This window comes from Pogona vitticeps, chromosome 3 (assembly GCF_051106095.1).
Source record: "Pogona vitticeps strain Pit_001003342236 chromosome 3, PviZW2.1, whole genome shotgun sequence".
Classification (NCBI taxonomy): domain Eukaryota; kingdom Metazoa; phylum Chordata; class Lepidosauria; order Squamata; family Agamidae; genus Pogona; species Pogona vitticeps.
In genome coordinates this window covers 247,620,270-247,640,115 of record NC_135785.1, presented here as the reverse complement: position 1 = coordinate 247,640,115, position 19,846 = coordinate 247,620,270, and the positions used below count along the sequence as shown (strand labels likewise).

Genomic DNA, 19,846 nt, shown 5'->3' with positions numbered 1-19,846 from the left:
GAGACATCATCACCTTGCCAACAAAAGTCCGAATAGTCAAAGCTATGGTTTTTCCTGTTGTGATGTATGGAAGTGAGAGCTGGACCATAAAGAAAGCAGACCGCCGAAGAATTGATGCCTTTGAATTGTGGTGCTGGAGGAGGCTCTTGAGAATCCCCTGGACTGCAAGGAGAACAAACCTATCCGTTCTGAAGGAAATCAACCCTGAGTGCTCTCGGGAAGGATAGATCCTGAAGCTGAGGCTCCAGTACTTTGGCCATCTCATGAGAAGAGAAGACTCCCTGGAAAAGACCTTGATGTTAGGAAAGTGCGACGGCAAGAGGAGAAGGGGACGACCGAGGATGAGATGGTTGGACAGTGTCTGCGAAGCAACCAACATGAATTTGACACAACTCCAGGAGGCAGTGGAAGATAGGAGGGCCTGGCGTGCTCTGGTCCATGGGGTCACGAAAAGTCGGACACGACTAAACGACTAAACGAACGAACAAACGAATGCATGACTATTCCTTTTTAAAACCCTGTCTTCAAGAATACCCCAACCAGCATTGCAACATTTCGCTGTCTTACACTGAGGTTGTCCAGGAGGCAACAGATTCTTTCTGTTCACATTCCTGACAGGATGATCAATGCTCAGCAACCATGCCTATCAATTTTCTACTGCTCCACTGGAATGTTCTGTGCTGTTTTTCCTAAGCCCGGGGGTCTTACATTAGCTGCACGCATTTTCTCATAAAGCTGACTAATTGTAAGAGAAGTCCTCTGGAAATATCACAGGATGCAGCATTGCTTAATTTTTATGCATGGTGGTACTCCAGGGAAAGCAACATCATAAATTGCTGTTTTGCTAAATTGCCTTCAGATTAAGGTTTATACAGTAGAAGAACGTAATGCATAAGAACAGCTCTAGTGAACGTCTCATAGCAGCTAGATCAACTCCACAGAGTGACTGTAACAAAGCCTGGTATGACATTTTTCAGGACCTTCCATTTTTCAGAAGTGTATATACAGCACCCTGGTGTGGGTGACACAGGCTTTTAACAGGGCCAGGGTGTTGTAGCACTTCTGGAGCCAGACTGGCTGACTGGGGTTCACAGAGCCATGAAACTCCCAAAGTGATCTTGGGTGAGTCATGCTTTCCAAACCTGACCTATCCAACTGGCCTGTTACCACAAAGTGGGAAGGAGAACCATGCAGAAGCTTTAGAAGGGACAGAAAGCCTAACAGTTAGAGTCTCATTTCTAACAAAAGGGGGGAAATCCATGTGGTCCTTGTACATACTCCAAAGGCAAGGGTAAGTGATGATACCACTACTAGACAGCTACAAAAGTACAATTACAATGTTTTCGGCAGCATCCACAAATAAACAGTATCCTTCTCAGTGGAAGTCCATATGGGCTGAAAGCTAGCATTTGTCTCTGACTATTTAGTGGTCTAACAGGGTACCACCTACCCTTGCCTTTAGTCTAATGTCTATGCCTAAAGGAAAAACATATTTCTCTGGAGGAATATTTATCATATCTATAATAGCCATACCATGCATGTACTCCAAAGTGCTCAAGGCAGAAGACCCTTCTCCTTCCCATTTGATCATGAAAACAACCCTGTAAGGTGGTATCCCGAGGTCTCCTACTGCCTGTGGGAATTGTTCTCCCATATACTGTGCAAGCACCAGAATTGCCACAACACTGCAGCCGCATCATTTGAGGGAACTGCCTAAGTCACATCCTGATGCCCTGTTCCTCTCCACTCAACTCTGCTCCATTCCATCCCATTCCATGCCACTTTGTTCAGCTCAAGTAATGCTGTCCAGTTCTCACACGGCAAGGCACCTGTTCAACCTCTTACAGCCAGGTTTTACTGAAGGAACCATGCAGAAAAAGTGGGATTATTGTATTTCAAATCCCACAATTCCTCATTTTGGGAATTTTTCCTGATTTACATAAATTTTACAGACACCTAAATGTGGTTCAACTGGGAGAAAAGGCCTAAACTGGAAGGCTTTGAGGCTTAGCTAGGCCTAGCTCATGCAAACTTCCTGTTCTGCCCTAGTGTTAGCTGGGAGTTTCCTTCTGAACAGGAAGCTAGGCAGACTTAGGGCTCGCTAAACTGCAACTCCTTCCAATTTGTATGTTGCCAAAGGTCTGCAGCTTCTCGGATGGAGCTCAGCAAGAAATCTGAGGGTATTCAGTTTCTCCCAGGCTTTCTCTTGTGGTAAAAGCAATGAAGTCTGATCCTCCATTTTGGAAAAACAAAACTCCACTCCAAACACAGAACAGTCCCCACTCATTCTAGAGTGAAACTACAGAACCAAATTAACATCCTGCTGAGGCACACAAGGCTCCATCCAGAGCTTGGAACAGTCACTTTTGTGGACTACAACTCCCAGAATCCTCTAGCCAATAAGGCTGCACTCCTTTTCCAAGCTGTGATTCTGTCTGCAGCATTTACTGTGGATGACCTCTGGGCATCTTATCTGGATTCACAAGGGAATAATTTCTGAAGGCATTGTCGAGTCGTTGATCTTGCATTCAACTCAAGAGCAACCGTCTGTATTGTCAGGATGTTTATCCTGGCCAGGCCTTGGAAAGTTTATGACCAATGTTAATGATACACTGGTTGTTCTTGGAGTCCCATTTCACTCTTCTCACCTCCATAGCCATGATTATTTGTATAGAAATTTATGGCTTGAATACTGTACTTCATGCATCTAGAGCAGCAGTTTTAACTCACAAAGAGCTCCTGTTCACTCACTGATCACGGCGTACACTTCCCTCTTCCACCTTCTCTGGTGTCTTCCCTCTCAAAGGCAGTGCTGGGGGCTTCCCTGCCCTGTCTCTGCATCTGAACCAGCCCACCTCCAGAATGGTCTACCTACACCTTTCTGGCCAATTTGAGGGGATTCTATTTTTATGGTGTGGGTAGGATTGCTCTCTTTTGGTGTGTTTCCAGAGCATGTGATGGTTGGGAGAGAACCAAAAGCCCCCCTCCTTTTTTTTGATTTGCTAATGTCATGAATTACCTTAATAGAACCAGTTTAGGATATTGGCTAATTAAACAATTCCTCTGCTCCTCAGTGGGGGAGGGGGGGAAGAGGAAGCAAATTATTTATATATTTAGCCTCCATTAGAGCAGTAAAAATGTACTGCATCCATTTTTTTCTTAAACAATATTTTCTTTCCCTTGTCTTTAAGGGCCAGTAAAAAAACTACTCACATCTGAATTTGCCACTGTGGCAGTTTCTCAACTGCCTTTTTCAGACAAGGGAAAGAAGTGCTTTTGTGTGCTAGGTATATGTATTAGACTGTGGCAGGATCTTAACAAGACTTTTAAGAGACGTTTAATATACTTTTCTCAAATATCACTTGTAATACACATACCTAATAGAGAAACACTTTAAAAAAGTGGACCAAATAGATCACTTGAGGTCTATATACCATGTGGATGTGAGGATCTCACCAAGTGGTATACCAGACTTGTAAGCAACCCTATTTAGCGCCCAGCCATATAGACAAGGCTTGAGTCTTTGTCAATATCCTTGCTTCTGTCCAGAGTCAAACAGGCTTTCTGATGCAGCTTATTAAAGTGAACAATGGCGGGTTTCAGTTTATAGTTTCCCCTTCTGTTCTTCCTTAATGAAAGAATGGTAATCATACTTTGATCTCCACTAAATATATCTTTTCTGAAAGGAAATATTTATGATGAGTTAATTTTTCTTTGCTCAAAGGTAATCACCCACTTTCAAAGCTTTTCTGCTCAATAGTCATTTTATTCAAAGAGCTTGGCATATGACTTACCACAAGGGAATAATAAATCTTGAATCCAGGTTTAGCCACAAAGAAGTCATCTGATTTGAAGGTTATCTTCAGCTGGTTTGTTTTTGATGTTATTCTTGGAGGAGCTTCTTTGTATCCACACCAGCGGCCTCGGATCAACGTGCTGATGGCAGAGATGTCTTCCACTTCCACAAAATCATATCTGGAGTCGGGATGAGAGATCAACAAAGGGGTGTGAGAGATGGCTCCTGTCAGATCTAGGAAGGGTGAGGTATGAGACAGAAGTTCTGTCCTCTGTATGTTTGCTTTGAAATTAGGAAGAAAGCTTATCTGTGTGTTTCTTTTTCCTTCCCAGGACATACTCAGATCAAGAAATATTTAAATCCTCTCTCTCTCTCTCTCTCTCTCTCTCTCTCTCTCTCTCTCTCTCTCTCTCTCTCTCTGTGTGTGTGTATGTGTGTGTGTTTGTATGTGTGTGTGTGTGAGAGAGAGACAGAAACAGAAACACATAGAGAGAGACAAAGCTCCCCAGTCAAATTTTTAAAGTGGAGATGACATTTAGGAAAAAATTATAAGCAAATGAAAAAGAACAATTTCCCAGCAATCAACAACTTCCACAGCACGTCTTAGCGCTAGTCCTTTAGAATAGTGGTTCCCAACCTTGTATCTCCAGATGTTCTTGGACTACAACTCCAAGAATGCCTGGCCAGCACAGCTAGTGGTGACAGCTTCTGGGGGTTTTAGTCCAAAACCATCTGGAGACCCAAGGTTAGAAACCACTGTTCTAGTGCAACAGGACCTTTTTCTCTTCTCCTCTGTGTCCCGTGAAGACTTGCTCTCCAGATTTCTTCACTCCTTCAGAGAATATGGAGGACTGCAGAGCATGGATGTCCTGCTCCTGTTTCTGTTGATGGAAGCAGCTACTGCATTCTGGCTAATGTGATGATGTAGTTCAGCCTCCTCCTGCTACTGCTGTGACATTGCTTAGCATAGAGGGTCTCATAAACCACTTTGCCCAAAATGCCTGGTCCTGAAGAAGGAGCCTCTCAGAGTTATGCATTTGTGCAAGATGTGGGCAGCTGGTGTTGCTTTCTACCTACACATGCTTAGTGATACGTAGGCAGCAGTAGCAAGAGCAGTAACAAAGGGGGTGGGTGGTGGTAGTGAGGCAAACAGCGCAGGCAGAGGAGAGAGAGGTCGTAAGGAATATCAAAGAAGAGAGGTATCAGTAGTTCTTCTCTTGTCTCAGGAAATAGGACAGTCTTGGCTACTCACTCACCTATGGTAAAGAAAAGTGGTAAGCCAATGAAATTTTAGAATATTGTGAGTGCTTGTTTTAAGGTTATTAGTTATCATCCTCTGCCCATTCTGGAAAACAGTATGACTCATTCTAGAAACAGGTATTAGAGAGGTTGCGGATTGGGGCTAGATTTCCATGTTTGCAGGATGAGACTTTGTGGAAATTCCATGCTTATATATCTAAGATCAACAACCAAACAATGCAAGTTAGTCTGCACAGTATGGAGACAAGAGAGTCTCTTACTGTGATACTCAGATGCTCACACTCATGCTAGTGAAGAATTTCTCTCTTCTAGTCATGAGCTATTTCAAATGTCTGTTTCTCACCAAAGAAGAATGGCATATCTCAAAGTTGTTTTTTGTTTTGTTTTGCTTCTTCTTCTTCTTCTTTAGTTGTTGTTATTGCTCACACAGACCCATAGAGGTCCACCTTTTAAAATGTGTCATGTAAAATCCATGCACAAATAGGTCTATCCTTGGCAATAAGACCCAAATCCCCATATTTCTGAATTGGTGGCAGGATAATAGCCTCCATTGTACCAGAAGCAGCTTTAGGGGGTGCAGGCCCAGTTATTTCCCACACAATTCACTATCCCAATATCTTGCTTCCACCAGCTGGCACCTGCTGTCTGAGGCAACCACCTCACTCTGTCTAATGGGAGGGGGGGCCGAAACAGACAAGACAGCAGCTTCATAATTACACAAGAAGAAAAATCATTGTTGATTCTTTAAAACTGTCTGTGTTTCTACAATTAACATGCAAATAATGTCCATTCTTTATCTCCCAAAGACCAATTATCCACCAAAAAGAAATGAATTTGCATATTGCAGGGCTGCAACATCTAACTGGAGGATAATCAAATATCCTTTACTTTTTAAAGCAGCTTCGGTTGCAGGATGATGTCTCATCTGTTTCTTCGTATAAACTCTAGCATCTTGAGCCAGGTTTACTCATGGTGTGTAAAGATGTATATATTTAGGGAAATGCTATAACATTTTTTATTTTATGGGAAGACACTCATGTGCATAAAAGTGCTTTTAAGTGAAACACAACTCTATTTTTTGGAAAGGATTTACATAGCAATATTTTTACCCAGCCTTTATACTGCCTTTCTGTGCTCAGCAGGTGACACTTCACCATCAAGCCCTAGTTATTTCCGAAAGTCAAGAAAACATGATATTTTGGCAGGCACTTAAATCCATAAGATGCCATTTCTGTTTGTGTAAAAAATAACACCAAACCAACTGAGAATGAGTTAGGTTTTGGTGTATGCAGAGCCATATTCTTACACTGAAATGAAGTAAAACGAGATCCATGTGGTCAGTACAAAATACAAATCAAAAATAGGCATTACCTTTATAGACCACTTAAAACAAAATCATACAATACACAAGCTTTTGTGAATCAAGGCCACTTCGTCAGGTTTATACCAGTCTAAAACACTTGAAGTTCGAAAGTTAATGGCAAGATGGATTTTGCCAGGAAAGGTATTCTTAGATGTAAAGTCCAAACATTCTTGGCAAGATGGATTTCGCCAGATACCGTATTTTTCGCTCCATAAGACGCACCTTTCCATAAGACGCACCAATTTTTTAGGAGAAGAAAACAGGAAAATATAATCTGTTTTCTTCGCTCCATAAGACGCACAGACTTTCCACCCCCCCTGTTTTGTGGGGAAAAAGTGCGTCTTATGGTGCAAAAAATACGGTACTTCTTTCTTAGATGAAAGTCAGGAAAGATGTTGGCAATATTTGAGTCAATGTTTTCATAGAATCATAGAATAGTGAAGTTGGAAGGGGCCTATAAGACCATCAAGTCCAATCCCCTGCTTGATGCAGTATTACAAATCAAAGGATACATATCCCAGGCGGTTGTCTAAGTTTCCCTTGAATGCCTCCAGTGATGGAGCAATCACCACTTCTCGAGATAATAGGTTCCACTGTCATACTGCTCTAACAGATAGGAAAAATTTCCTGATATTCATCCAAAATTTGGCTTTCTGTAACTTGAGCCCATTGTTGTGTGTCCTGCACTCTGGCTTGATCAAGAACAAATCCCGCTCCTCCTCTGTATTTTAAAATTACAGCTAAGGCAGCTGTGGATGAGACATCCACAGGTTCCTCCAATACACTGAGCAGACAGTTGGTCTAGCTTGCAATCCTCCCCCATGCTTTGGCGGGTGTGTAACATTTTTATTTTATTTTATGTAGCTCACCCCCCAACTTCCAACTCACCTGCAGATATCATTCTCTGGCTCTTCCAGTCCAAACTGACGATCAAACACCAGCTGTATCCTTGCGTCCTCTGGTGAAAGCAGCCTCCATGTGAGTAAGAGGTTCCGGGGGTAGCTTTGAGGGAAGCGAGGACTTTCGATGTGGCCATTGTCCCAGATGTTGATGGTTTCTTCTTTCCGGTACAAGGCTGTGAGGTGATTGCTCTCTGTTAGTAATCACAACTTGTAGAAATTAGAATGTGGTTCAGAAAAGGATGAGACACGATTGCTAACAAAAACAAAAATCAAATCATGTGCATAATGTACATAAATTATGTACATTTATAAGATTTCTTGAGCTTTTAGGTCTAATTTTATTGAGGTTCTCTTTTTCCCCACTGTTGCATATGATGCATCCTGGTTATGCATTGAATCATTTTCATTTCAGTATTCATGAACATGTCTATGCATTTTTGTACTCATTTTTCAAAATACAATAGGATTCTCCTATCTGTTGGAGCAGCATCCACAGATTCACTTATCTGCTGCCTGAAAATATAAATTAAAAAAACACAGACACATATATAAATATGTATTTCCACAGTGTATTTACTAGAACTAGCCACTAGAGCCAGTGCTATGTACAGCATTCACTAGTTCTGTGCTTTTCGGCATTCACAGGGGGAGAGGGCTTGAAACCAATCCTCAGCAGATACCACGGTCCTACTATATCCCCAACTTTTCAGATATTGACATTTTATGGTTTTTCCAATTAACACTTTTTGCGCATGATTTTCTCATCATATAAATCATTTCATGCATTTCTTTAACTACATGCATTTTTTCCCTATGCCCTGCTTGAGATATACACATATACACATTTTGTGTATTCTTTTGAGCTTACCTATAAGTAGAATAGACCTACATAGGCTTCCACTATGAATATTTATGCATTTATTTATTGGGTCTACTTTTCACATTCTTTCACTAACTATTGCACTGAAAATCTTTGAGACAAGTTACTGTGACAGAAAGTGGCAAAAATAGGTTAAACATTAGCCCAACATAAAAGTGGAATAAATTTCAGTGCAGCTAACAACTGCCATTACAAATTAACAAGAGAAAAGTAGTTCCTTCTTCTGATACCTAAAATCAAGATTTCCAGAAGAGCTGCTTTCAAAATTGTGCCAAGAGCATAGGGAAGGCTCCATCTTTCTTTTGCTTTCTCTGGATTGTATGGAGCCCATGTACAGTTAAGCTTGAGATGTTGCTCTGGAGGAAATGTCTGACAGAAGAACAGGGGCCATGCTGGTTCAGACCAAGAGGCACTCTGACATGGAGACCTGCTATATACCAAGTTAGACCACTGGCCCATTTAACGCATTATTGTGTACCACACTGCACCCAGGTATGTCACTCAAGAATCACTGGCATAGGTCTTTCTGAGTGCCCAAAATGAGGGGGTGGGTGGGGAAGAAACCAGTGGCTGCCGTGCCACCCACTAGACCAGAACCGGAATAGGAAGTGGCAGTTTCAGGGGGAATCATGTGGAAGGACAGGAAGTTAAAGGGGGAGTCATGGGGACGGATAGGAGGTTAAAGGGAGAATCATGGGGACGGACAGGAAGTTAAAGGACCCAGAACATGAAGAGGAAGGGGGAATCCCAGCTGCAGTCACTTCAAAATGTTTGTCGCATGCCGGAAGAAAGGGCTTCATGTGCCAGCTGTGGCACGCGTGCCGTAGGTTCGCCATCACTGTCCTAGACCTTCCCTATAACATTCCTTACACATTATCACTGAGTTATAGCCCATCTCATTATTTAGCCCTCTTCCTTTCAAAAGTGGTAAACCGGAGGCCTTTGGGAACCGTGCAAGCAAAGAGAAGCAGCCATTCCCCATTGTTTGCCTCTAGCCTTGCCCTTCTGTTTCTATAAAATATTCAAAATGTCACAGAACTCTTCATTACAATTGTTCTTAAAAGTCACTGGCACCATGAATCATTCTCTCTATAGCCAAAGTTAACTGAAGGGTGATTTAACTGACATTTGTCTGCTAAGTTACTTCCCATCATTGTTTCCCACCATTGTTCTCAGCGCAATCAGGAACAAGTAGAGATCCATATTATTTTAAATGTTATTATCTGATATACCAGCGGAAGAAATTTTGAGGGAGAGTTTATGTCAAAGCCCTTAACACCCCTTAGGAAAGACAGTCTAATCATGCTATATACCAGGGATGAGGACTTGAGTCACGAGACTTGCTGTTAAGTCGGACTTAAGTCACACCAGTGACTCGACTCAGACACAACTTGGGGTTTTTTTTTCAATGAGTCGGACTGGACTCGTGATTCGGAATAATGCAGTGTGATGTTTTTTCGAGATGCATTTTGAGAGAAAATGGCTCTGCTCTAGTTAAAGTAATTAGAGAAAGAGAGTATGGTAGCCATCATCATTAGAAAATCATAATCGGTCCTCCACTTCATCAAAAATCCCAACTGGAACCCATAGGTGTAATGAATTTGTCAGGATGTCTGCCCTCTCAGCTAATGGCTTACAAATATGGTGGCATGTGAACTAACATTTATCCTTAGCTTGATTTATCACCGCCCTGATCTGTCATTTGTGATGCCATAAAATGCCATGATTTGCCTCACATATAATGTGCTCATGTATTCTGAATTAGGCCCATTCCTAGTGGAATGGAAATCAAATGACTGGTCTTCCAGCACTTTAAAATTATGGCAGAGTTCGAAAGGTGAGCACCGTCTGTCTCAATAGCATCTTCTTCTGCTTTACCAAGAGCAAATTTTATGATGGACGACATTCCTTTTGCTGTTGTTTTCTACAGTTTCTCAGATCTCAGCCCATAATTTCATTACCCTATATAGAAGAAACATTCTCCTTGAGGCAACAGTATAATCCCTCTTTTTGAAATGGTATTACGAACTTAAAAGTACACTTTGATTGCAACAGCAAATTGTACCTTAAATTCCAGGTTCCTGTAAGTCGTTTAGCCAGAAAAACAAGAAACATCTGGCCTTAGCTCAGCCCTCGGTTATTCATATCAAGATGCAACAGAATTTTTGCATCAAGCATTCCATATATGTCTGGATAGCTCAGTGGTTGAGGTATCTGCCTGTGAAGCCAGAGACTGGGAGTTCAATTCCCCACTGTGCTTCCTGGGAGTAGAGCCAGCCTTTGGGGCCTTCGGCAAGCTGCCCAGTCCCAGGGCATCCCCAGAATAAAGACATGGCATGCCACTTCTTAGTGTTCTCTATCTGGAAAACCCTAAAAAGTTCACCCTAAGTCAGAATTGACTTGATGGCAGATCATCATCATCATCATCATCATCATCATCATCATCATCATCATCATCATCATCATCATTATTATTATTATTATTATTATTATTATTATTATTATTATTATTATTATTATTATTATTATTATTGTGGCAGAAGCACAGAAATCTAGATCCACACAACTCACTGACTCAAATAATGATTCTCATATCAATCACTCTTAAGTCCATAGTGAATATAAATGGTATAATTTGAAAGATAAACATAATACACATCTGACACCATAAATAATAATTACATGCTGTTGTTTTGATTCTAACTGATGGCAACTCTTTCCAGGATTTTCTAAAGACTAAAATTTATTTTAGCAGTGATCTTCTTCCAGTGCATGGCATATACCATTCAAAGCAATGGGTTTATATGTACAATGGCTGATGACTCCGATGCCATAGGGCCAATGCATCCAGTCCTGGTTTTAGATTGAACTTTATACAAGCTGTCTAAGGTTCTGAACCCTACCCCCAAAATAAGTTTAGCATTTTAGATACCACTTTAAAGGTTCAGATAAAAATGTGGAGTGGATCTACCACTTCCTCCACTGCAGCACCAGAGTTGTGGGTCTTCACTAATGTAGCGTGGCCATACAAAACGGACTGCGGAGCTCCTGTACCTTTAATCAGTGTGTAGAGGAGTGTTTCACATTCTTTTCTCTCTCTCTGTACTTAAATCTGTTTCCAGTTGCATTATACAAATAAATAACAACCTACCAAGACACGAACATTCTCTTCATCGAGGTTTAGGACCTCGATACTTGGTGGAACGCCTTCTCCCACCAAGATCTACCCGTGTCACTCGTGCGAGCCAGGAGGTGAGGCTGAGGAGCCTAACGCCGAGAGAGGCCCGGAAGGAGAAGACCAGAAATCGGGCCTTCTCGGCGGTGGCTCCTCGTCTCTGGAACAACTTACCTCCTGAGATTCGCGCGGCTCCCTCGCTGGACATTTTTAAGAAACAACTAAAAACATTGATGTATAGGCAGGCTTTCCCAACAGAAAACTCCTGACGATTTTTCCTTTCTTATATCTTTCTTTGATTTCTATCTTAGTCTAGGTGCAATGTTTTAAAATTATATTGTTTCTTTTATTGTAAGCCGCCTAGAGTGGGCTAATATGTCCAGATAGGCGGGATAGAAATAAAATAAATAAATAAATAAATAAATAAAATTCATCTCAGGGTGCCACAACAAAATGGGATTGGTGGAGAAGGCTCTTAGAAACAGTCTCTAAACCCTTTCTGTCAGGAATGGGGACTTGAATCGTAGGGCTTGCTATCAAGTTGGACTTAAGTCACACCAGTGACTCAAGTCAGATTTGATTTGGGGTTTCCTTTTTCAGTTACTCGGACTCCACTCTGACTTGTAACTCACCTAGATCTCCTTTTTTCCCCCTGGGGAAAAAGTCTTGTTTTTAATAGGGACTCAGACTTGGCGCTTGGGACTCAAGACTTGGTACCAAAGCCTTGGACTTCGGACTAAAACCCGAGGACTTGTTAACATCCCTGCTTCCTATCTGCCCACTTCTAACCTTATGATCTTCTAGTTCTTTCAACTCCATCTATTAATCCTGCCTCTTTGCTGGTTTTCCTAATGATGACCTTATGCTGCAGTAGTTTGATTGATTTGACAGGGCTTTTAAAGCACAACTGTTTCAGTCTAAAGAGAGTGAATTTAACTTCAAAAATCTGGAACTCTTGTTCAGATCCACTTAGAAATACAAATGTAACTACAGTATTTCTTCTCTTCCCTTGGGCTGTTTTCCGTTGAGGAATGTGAATGTGGATATATTCACATTTATCAGATTCTGCCCAAGAAATGGAAGTATGTCAGTAGCCCATCAACTATTCCTCTAGAGAGTGAATATCTATCTGCAGAAACTGCTTGGAAAAAATATATACAAGAGAAGATCCTGGGCATTTCTAATAATAGCTTTTTTTAATAGACAACGAAGCTGCCTCATTATATTGACCCTCATTCTGCCATTCACTTCCTAATCCCTGTTACAATTTTCCCCAAGCAACGTGGATCAAACATCAGAATTATGACTTAAATTAAAATGTTTCCATCTACCACTTAATAGCAGTCAAGTGGGAGTGTTCATGCACTCCCTTCTCCCACACGTTGAAAGAAAGCATGAATGAGATCAGGGCGGCGTAGTTTAGCGTTTCCACTCTCTGGTCTGCACATTAAGCCAACAAGGGCAGGAATTCTAGGTAGAAATCCTTGGCACACTAGCAGACTATGAAGTTCTTTAGGGTGTGGAGTGATGTTGCTTCATAACATCAGTATTGGATGGAACTAGTTTGTATGGCCCATTTCTCCCTCTTTTGTTGTTTAGTCATTTAGTCGTGTCCGACTCTTCGTGACCCCATGGATCAGAGCACGCCAGGCCCTCCTGTCTTCCACTGCATCCCAGAGGTCTGTCAATTTCATGTTGGTTGCTTCGCAGACACTGTCCAGTCATCTCATCCTCGGTCGTCCCCTTCTCCTCTTGCGTTAAACTTTCCTAACATCAAGGTCTTTTCCAAGGAGTCTTCTCTTCTCATCAGATGGCCAAAGTACTGGAGCCTCAGTTTCAGGATCTGTCCTTCCAGTGAGCACTCAGGTTTGATTTCCTTTAGAATTGATAGGTTTGTTCTCCTTGCAGTCCAGGGGACTCTCAAGAGCCTCCTCCAGCGCCACCATTCAAAGGCATCAATTCTTTGGCGGTCTGCTTTCTTTATGGTCCAGCTCTCACATCCATACATCACAACGGGAAAAACCATAGCTTTGACTATTCGGACTTTTGTTGGCAAGGTGATGTCTCTGCTTTTTAAGATGCTGTCAAGGTTTGTCATTGCTTTCCTCCCCAGATGCAGGCGTCTTTTAATTTCGTGGCTGCTGTCTCCATCTGCAGTGATCATGGAGCCCAAGAAAGTAAAATCTGTCACTGCCTCCATATCTTCCCCTTCTATTTCCCAGAAGGTGATCGGACCAGTGGCCATGATCTTAGTTTTTTTGATGCTGAGTTTCAGGCCGTTTTTTTGCACTCTCCTCTTTCACCCTCATTACCAGGTTCCTTAATTCCTCCTCACTTTCTGCCATCAGAGTGGTATCATCTGCATATCGGAGGTTTTTGATATTTCTTCCGGCAATCTTAATTCCGGCTTGGGATTCCTCCAGTCCAGCCTTCCGCATGATGTATTCTGCATATAAGTTAAATAATCCGGGGGACAATATACAGCCTTGTCGTACTCCTTTCCCAATTTTGAACCAGTCAGTTGTTCCATATCCAGTTCTAACTGTTGCTTCCTGTCCTACATATAGGTTTCTCAGGAGATAGACAAGGTGGTCAGGCACTCCCATTTCTTTAAGGACTTGCCATAGTTTACTGTGGTCCACACAGTCAAAGGCTTTTGCATAGTCAATGAAGCAGAAGTAGATATTTTTCTGGAACTCTCTGGCTTTCTCCATAATCCAGCGCATGTTAGCAATTTGGTCTCGAGTGCCTCTGCCTCTTCGGAATCCAGCTTGTACTTCTGGGAGTTCTCAGTCCACATACTGCTGAAGCCTACCTTGTAGGATTTTGAGCATAACCTTGCTAGCGTGTGAAATGAGTGCAATTGTGCGGTAGTTGGAGTATTCTTTGGCACTGCCTTTGGTGGGGATTGGGATGTAGACTGATCTTCTCCCTCTTTTGCTTCCATACAAATTAACACATCATTGTTCTCATTATTTTGTCACTTCTAGGCCACATGTTAGCTTACCCCTGATACCGTGTTTCCCCCAAAATATGTTAGGGTCTTATATTAATTTTTCCTCCAAAAAACGCACTAGGGCTTATTTTCAGGGGATGTTTTCTTTTTTTTTCATATACAACAATCTACATTTATCCAAATACAGTCATGTCATCTGGTTGCTGCACAATGGTGGAGGCCAGGGTTTCACTTTACTGGGGATTAATTTTGGGGTAGGGCTTATATTACAGAGCATCCTGAAAAATCATACTAGGGCTTATTTTCAGGTTAGTCTTGTTTTCGGGGAAACAGGGTAGTGGCAGAGGGATAGATGTAAGCCTTTGTCCCCCCCCCCCCCATTCAGAGTCTCAACATGCAGAGGTGAAATCTGTATTCACATAATATTCTTTGAGGGCTTGAAGCACAGTCATATAATTGTCAGAGTTGCATGCATTCTGCTTGCTCCACACTTTGAAATCATGGTCACTATGGATACCTGTTATCAAGGTATACCTTTACACCTCTCTGGGGGAGAACTGCTCACTCCATACCTGCTGGAGGGAGGATCTGCTGTACATCAGGAGGGGAGCAGCCCTATAGCTCCCTATTGTCTCTGAAGCCCACTGACTGCATATGCACATACTTGGTTTTTCTCTCTCCTTTGTTCATGTTAGAAGCACCATAGTGCAATTGATAAATATATCAGATAATTTTCAATCAATAACAGGCAACATCAAGACTATTTGAGGCAGCTAGCATCAAGCGTTCCATGCTATATGTTGAGAGTCACAGATTTCTTCTCTACTCTTCTCAAGGACTCTTCCTGAAGAATGCGAACATATTTGGGCATCCCTGGGCAATAATCGTACCAGCTAGTTAATTCTTGGATGAGTAACTGTAAGACTTTGGCTATGCACTGGTTAGGGAGATCTGACACCTACTCATTGAAGATAATAGTGCACTGTCCAAAGAAAAACAACCCAGATATTTTTTTTAAAAAAAACACCACCACCACAATTCTTTTCCTGTGGAAAGGATTGTATGTATGTACCCATCACCAAAGGAATATATCTCAAAAAGGATATATATCTCATTTGGAAGTCCCGCAAATAAGGATGTACCAGAATATCTGCAAATATTCCCTACTTCAGCGAGCGAGAGAGAGGGGAGCTTCTTTCAGTCAGTAGCAGCTTTACCAAAAGTGGTTGGTTTTTTGCACCAAAAATGTATATTTTGTCCCAAATGCATTTGGTAGGGGGAAGAGAACTACACAGAATGCAGGTTTTTGCACAAAATATCCATTTTTATATAAAATACAAGGTTTTTGCACAAAAGCATTTCACTGTTTGTTTGTTTTGCTGCAAAAAAGGGCAAAAGGCAAACCCAGAAAGTTTTGTAATCCCCCCCCCCCAAGGAAAGAAGAAAAGCAGAAAACCTTTGAAATGTTTTGTTCTCACCCAAAAGAACAAAATAAGTGAACCTGTATTATCAAGTACGTAGAATCGTTACTCTGTCTAGCGTATACTTTACTGGCCCATTAGCTGGCACTGAATGATTCAACATGCCATTATTATTTTAGAAGCACCATAGCATTACCTCATTTCTTGCTAAATTTATAATCACTGGTAGGCCAGTTTCCCTGCTTGTCATCCAAGCCATTCCCTGATTCTTTAGGTGCGTTTATGCTTGACTTCTAAGCAGCTGCAAAGAAAGCCGCAGAGGCCAGCATGATTTTAAGGAGCCTCATAATACTTCCTTAAAGAAAGATAACAGTGGATCTACCCTATTAATAAGGAGAGACATGCTGTCGGCATTTTCTTCACACCTACAAGAGACAATCTCAGCCCTTTCCTTTTCGTGTTGCAGCTAACACGAAATGTTTTGCACTGTGTTTTGGGTTTCTGATGCACGTCAAGCTCAGGCCAAGGTTGGGAAAAACAACATTGAATACCCAGTTTTTACCTCTGTGTCATTCAAGGTTAGGAAATAAACGTGACATATTAAGGTGCTAAAAGAAGGAAGGCCTTAGTGTTTCAATTTCTAGCCAGAAAATACTGTACTTAGATTTTTTTTCATTCCCACTGGAACGTATAGGAAATGTAGACTAATTCATTACAAAAAAGACATTTATGGCAGGGTTGAGAAGCAGCATGGGGGAAGGCCAACACTGGCCAACGCCGGGTGGGAAGATTATGGTCCATTGATATTGGTCTTAACATTGTGAGAGGTTTTCTTTTGTCCTTCCACACAAGAAAGGAGAAAATTTGATTTTGCTGGAAATGCTTGAGTCGTTAACCCTAGTGGAAAACAACAGAGGCCTGTAGCTTAGTTGCAGAATGCTCATGTAAAGACCTCGCGGCAAGTCTCCTGCATTTCCAGGAGAAACGACCAAAGATGATAGACAGATTCCTGAGATCCTCAAATGCTACAAAAATCAAAAAGCATGCTGCTACAACCACTGAGAGCTAACCTAGTTAGGCTAGATTGAACCACAGCATTATAGCACACAGTTTTATATAATAAAAACTTTTGTACTTATGGCAATATCTACATACTGTGCGTAATCCAGGGTTTGAGCGTGTGCCTCACAGTTCTATGGCAAATAAAACCCTTGTCTGACCATATTTGTCAGACAAGGGTTTTCCATCTGGCCCGCAAGCAGATGGAATATGATTTTTTTAACAGCCTGTAGATGGTGATTCTTTCAGCTGTTGTCTCTACTTTTATCTGCTCTGCTGCCACGAGGAAGAGGAGGGGAAGCCTGGACACATCATGGCTTTTGCATGTTTCCATTAAAGTACAGTCGTGCCCCGCTTTACGATTATCCTATTTAATGATGAATCCGCTTGACGACGATGTTTTTGCGATCGCTTTTGCGATCGCAAAATGATGGTTTGAATGGGGTTTTTCCACTTTGCGATGATCAGTTCCCTGCTTCGGGAACCGATTTTCGCATTATGACGATCAAAAACAGCTGATCGTCGGGTTTCAAAATGGCCACTGGGTGTATAAAATGGCTCCCCGCTGTGTTTAGGAGCCATTTTTCGCTTTACAGGCACCTGAAAATGGCCGCCCCTATGGAGGATCTTCGCTGAACTGTGAGTTTTCAGCTCATCGGAACACATTAAACGGTTTTCAATGCATTTCAGTGGGATTTTTATTTCACTTTACGACGTTTTCGCTCTACAGCGATTTCGCTGGAACGAATTAACATCGTTAAGCGAGGCACCACTGTAATTAAAAGAAATGGGAACAATGCAAAATGATTGGCCTACTTATAGAATGAATGAAAATTCAAACAACTGAACTGAACAAGGACCATGTCAAAACAGACTACAGTTTTCTTACTTTGAATAACAAGACAAATGAAATATGCAATTTAAAGAAACCCAAAACACAAACTAAATGATTTCTCTCTTTTTTATACCCTCCAAAGCACACATGGTATCAGTTAACGTGGGATTGGAGAGAGTGCGCAGCACGCAAAATCAAGGATTAAAAACCAGGAAGTGGAAATGCTCAGGGAAACAGATGGAAATATAAAAACAGACACACTCAGAAATAAATTCAAATGAGAGCCAGCTAAGAAGTCACAATTCTTTGCTAACATGAATAAATTCCAAGCATCTAACTCTCTCCTTTGAATGATTTCGAGAGTAATACTAATTTGGAGATACAGCCGCAACCTCAGTAGAACTCACTGGAAGATTATGAGCAAAACTATTCCAGGTCACTGAATGCCAATCAACTAATCTGCTGGCATTTGGTAGTACAAATGTTATTTTGGAGAAGCTGATTGGCATAGAAGTCAGAACATATGTACCCCACCCAACGTCTTTCAAAATGCCCAAGAGTGCACTTATTTAAAAGGAGATTTTCTTGAGTAGTAACCACAGAAATCTGTTTTCCAGAATATGAGAATATCGTAAAGACACACATACAAAGCAGTCCATAAATCTACTTTTTGAACCCAATTACTTAAAAGCATGATTAGGCAATGAAAGGACAAAAATGAAGGCATTTAATCATTCAGCCAAAATTGCAGGCCACATAAGGACAGTGAAAGTCAAAACTGTACTTGAAATGTTTCTGAATTCAGTTATTACAAGTAGCTGTGCTGCCACCTTTCAAACAACAGCAACCCTCCCCCCACAAAAAACAGTTTTTGCTTTTGTTTTTCTATTGCTTTTGCTCCATGGATATACATCACAAAACATGGGAAATATTGTATAAGGGTGCGGTAGCATTGGTACTTTCAGTGTGCCTTCAGAAGACAAAAATAGCTCTCAGTGATGGTAACAGTGATGATAAAGAGGAGGAAATTACAAAACTGGGGTGGACAAGTCTGTCAAAGTTGTTTTTCTTCATACTGAATTTTTAAAAAACTTCTTTCAGCTCTTTTTATATAGGCATTTTGTAAGCACTGTCTTTTAAAATGAGATGAACACAATTCTCTTTCATCTATGCTGAGGTACTTGCTTCCCATACAGCTGAGGGATGTGACACAGAACGAGGTATGGCACCACAAACATGGTTGAATTTCTGAATGAAAATATTAGGTTTAAAGCAAAACTTTATGGTTGAATTTAATGCAGGACCCCCTTATCTGTGGAATCAGTACCCACTGATTCACTTACCCACAGTGTGAAAATATTAAAAATACTAAAAGAAAAATTCTAGAACTAAATATATTTCTAATGATAGAGTTACCAGAACTGGCCACTAGAGGGATCCATATGAAGCTACCCAGCAGTTAAGATCTAGCCAGGGGGCCCTTTTGAAAGAGCCGTCCCTCAAGGAGGTAAGAGGGACGGCTTGTAGACAAAGGGCCTTTTCGGCAGCTGCCCCCAGACTATGGAACGCCCTCCCAACTGAAATTCGCCTGGCGCCGACACTGATGATATTTCGGCACCAGGTCAAAATCTTCCTGTTCCAGAAGGCTTTTAATTGAAATAATATTAGCTGTGGGTCCGATGGCAATTTATATCTATCTTTTATTGTATTTTAATTGTTGTAAGCCGCCCAGAGACATTTGGGTAGTGTGGGCAGTATATAAATTAAATTAAATTAAACAAACAAACAAACAAACAAACAAATAACATGCTATGTATAGTGTTTACAAAAGAAATACAGTGGTGCCCCACTTATGAATGTCCCTACTTATAACCATTTCAAGTTAAGATCGGCTCTGGCCGCAAAATTTTGCTTCCACTTGCGACCAGAGCTTCCACTTGTGAACAGAAAAAGGCAGGGAAAAAAGACGGAAAATTCAAATTTCTGACTGTAGGTGGCGACGAGGCTGCTTCTTCGTAGCTCTTTCGCCCCAGCAGTTAGAGAGTGTGCATCAGAGGAGGCTTGGGACTGCCTTGCTTCTGCTTCTGAGTAAGTGTGTGTGTTTGTGGGGAGGCTTTGGGCTGCCTGGTAAGGTAAGGTGGTGTTTTCTGCTTTTTAAAAACTGTTCTGGGTGTTTTTGCAGCGTGGTTTTGAGCTGGG

The 19,846-nt window shown here is 41.5% G+C and overlaps 1 protein-coding gene across 2 annotated transcripts in view; it reads right to left on the bottom strand.

Annotated features, from left to right (window-relative positions):
- PDGFD (platelet derived growth factor D) overlaps positions 1-19,846 on the bottom strand; it is a 181,087-nt gene that overhangs the window by 52,778 nt on the left and 108,463 nt on the right. The window contains exons 2-3 of one of the 2 annotated variants that reach the window (XM_072993640.2): positions 7,308-7,494; positions 3,795-3,975 (exon numbers count right to left, since the gene is read on the bottom strand). In XM_072993640.2, coding sequence (XP_072849741.2) covers positions 3,795-3,975; positions 7,308-7,494 — 368 coding nt within the window. Of the gene's footprint in view, positions 1-3,794; positions 3,976-7,307; positions 7,513-19,846 lie in introns of both variants that reach the window. The other variant, XM_020815095.3, reaches the window with a different exon arrangement.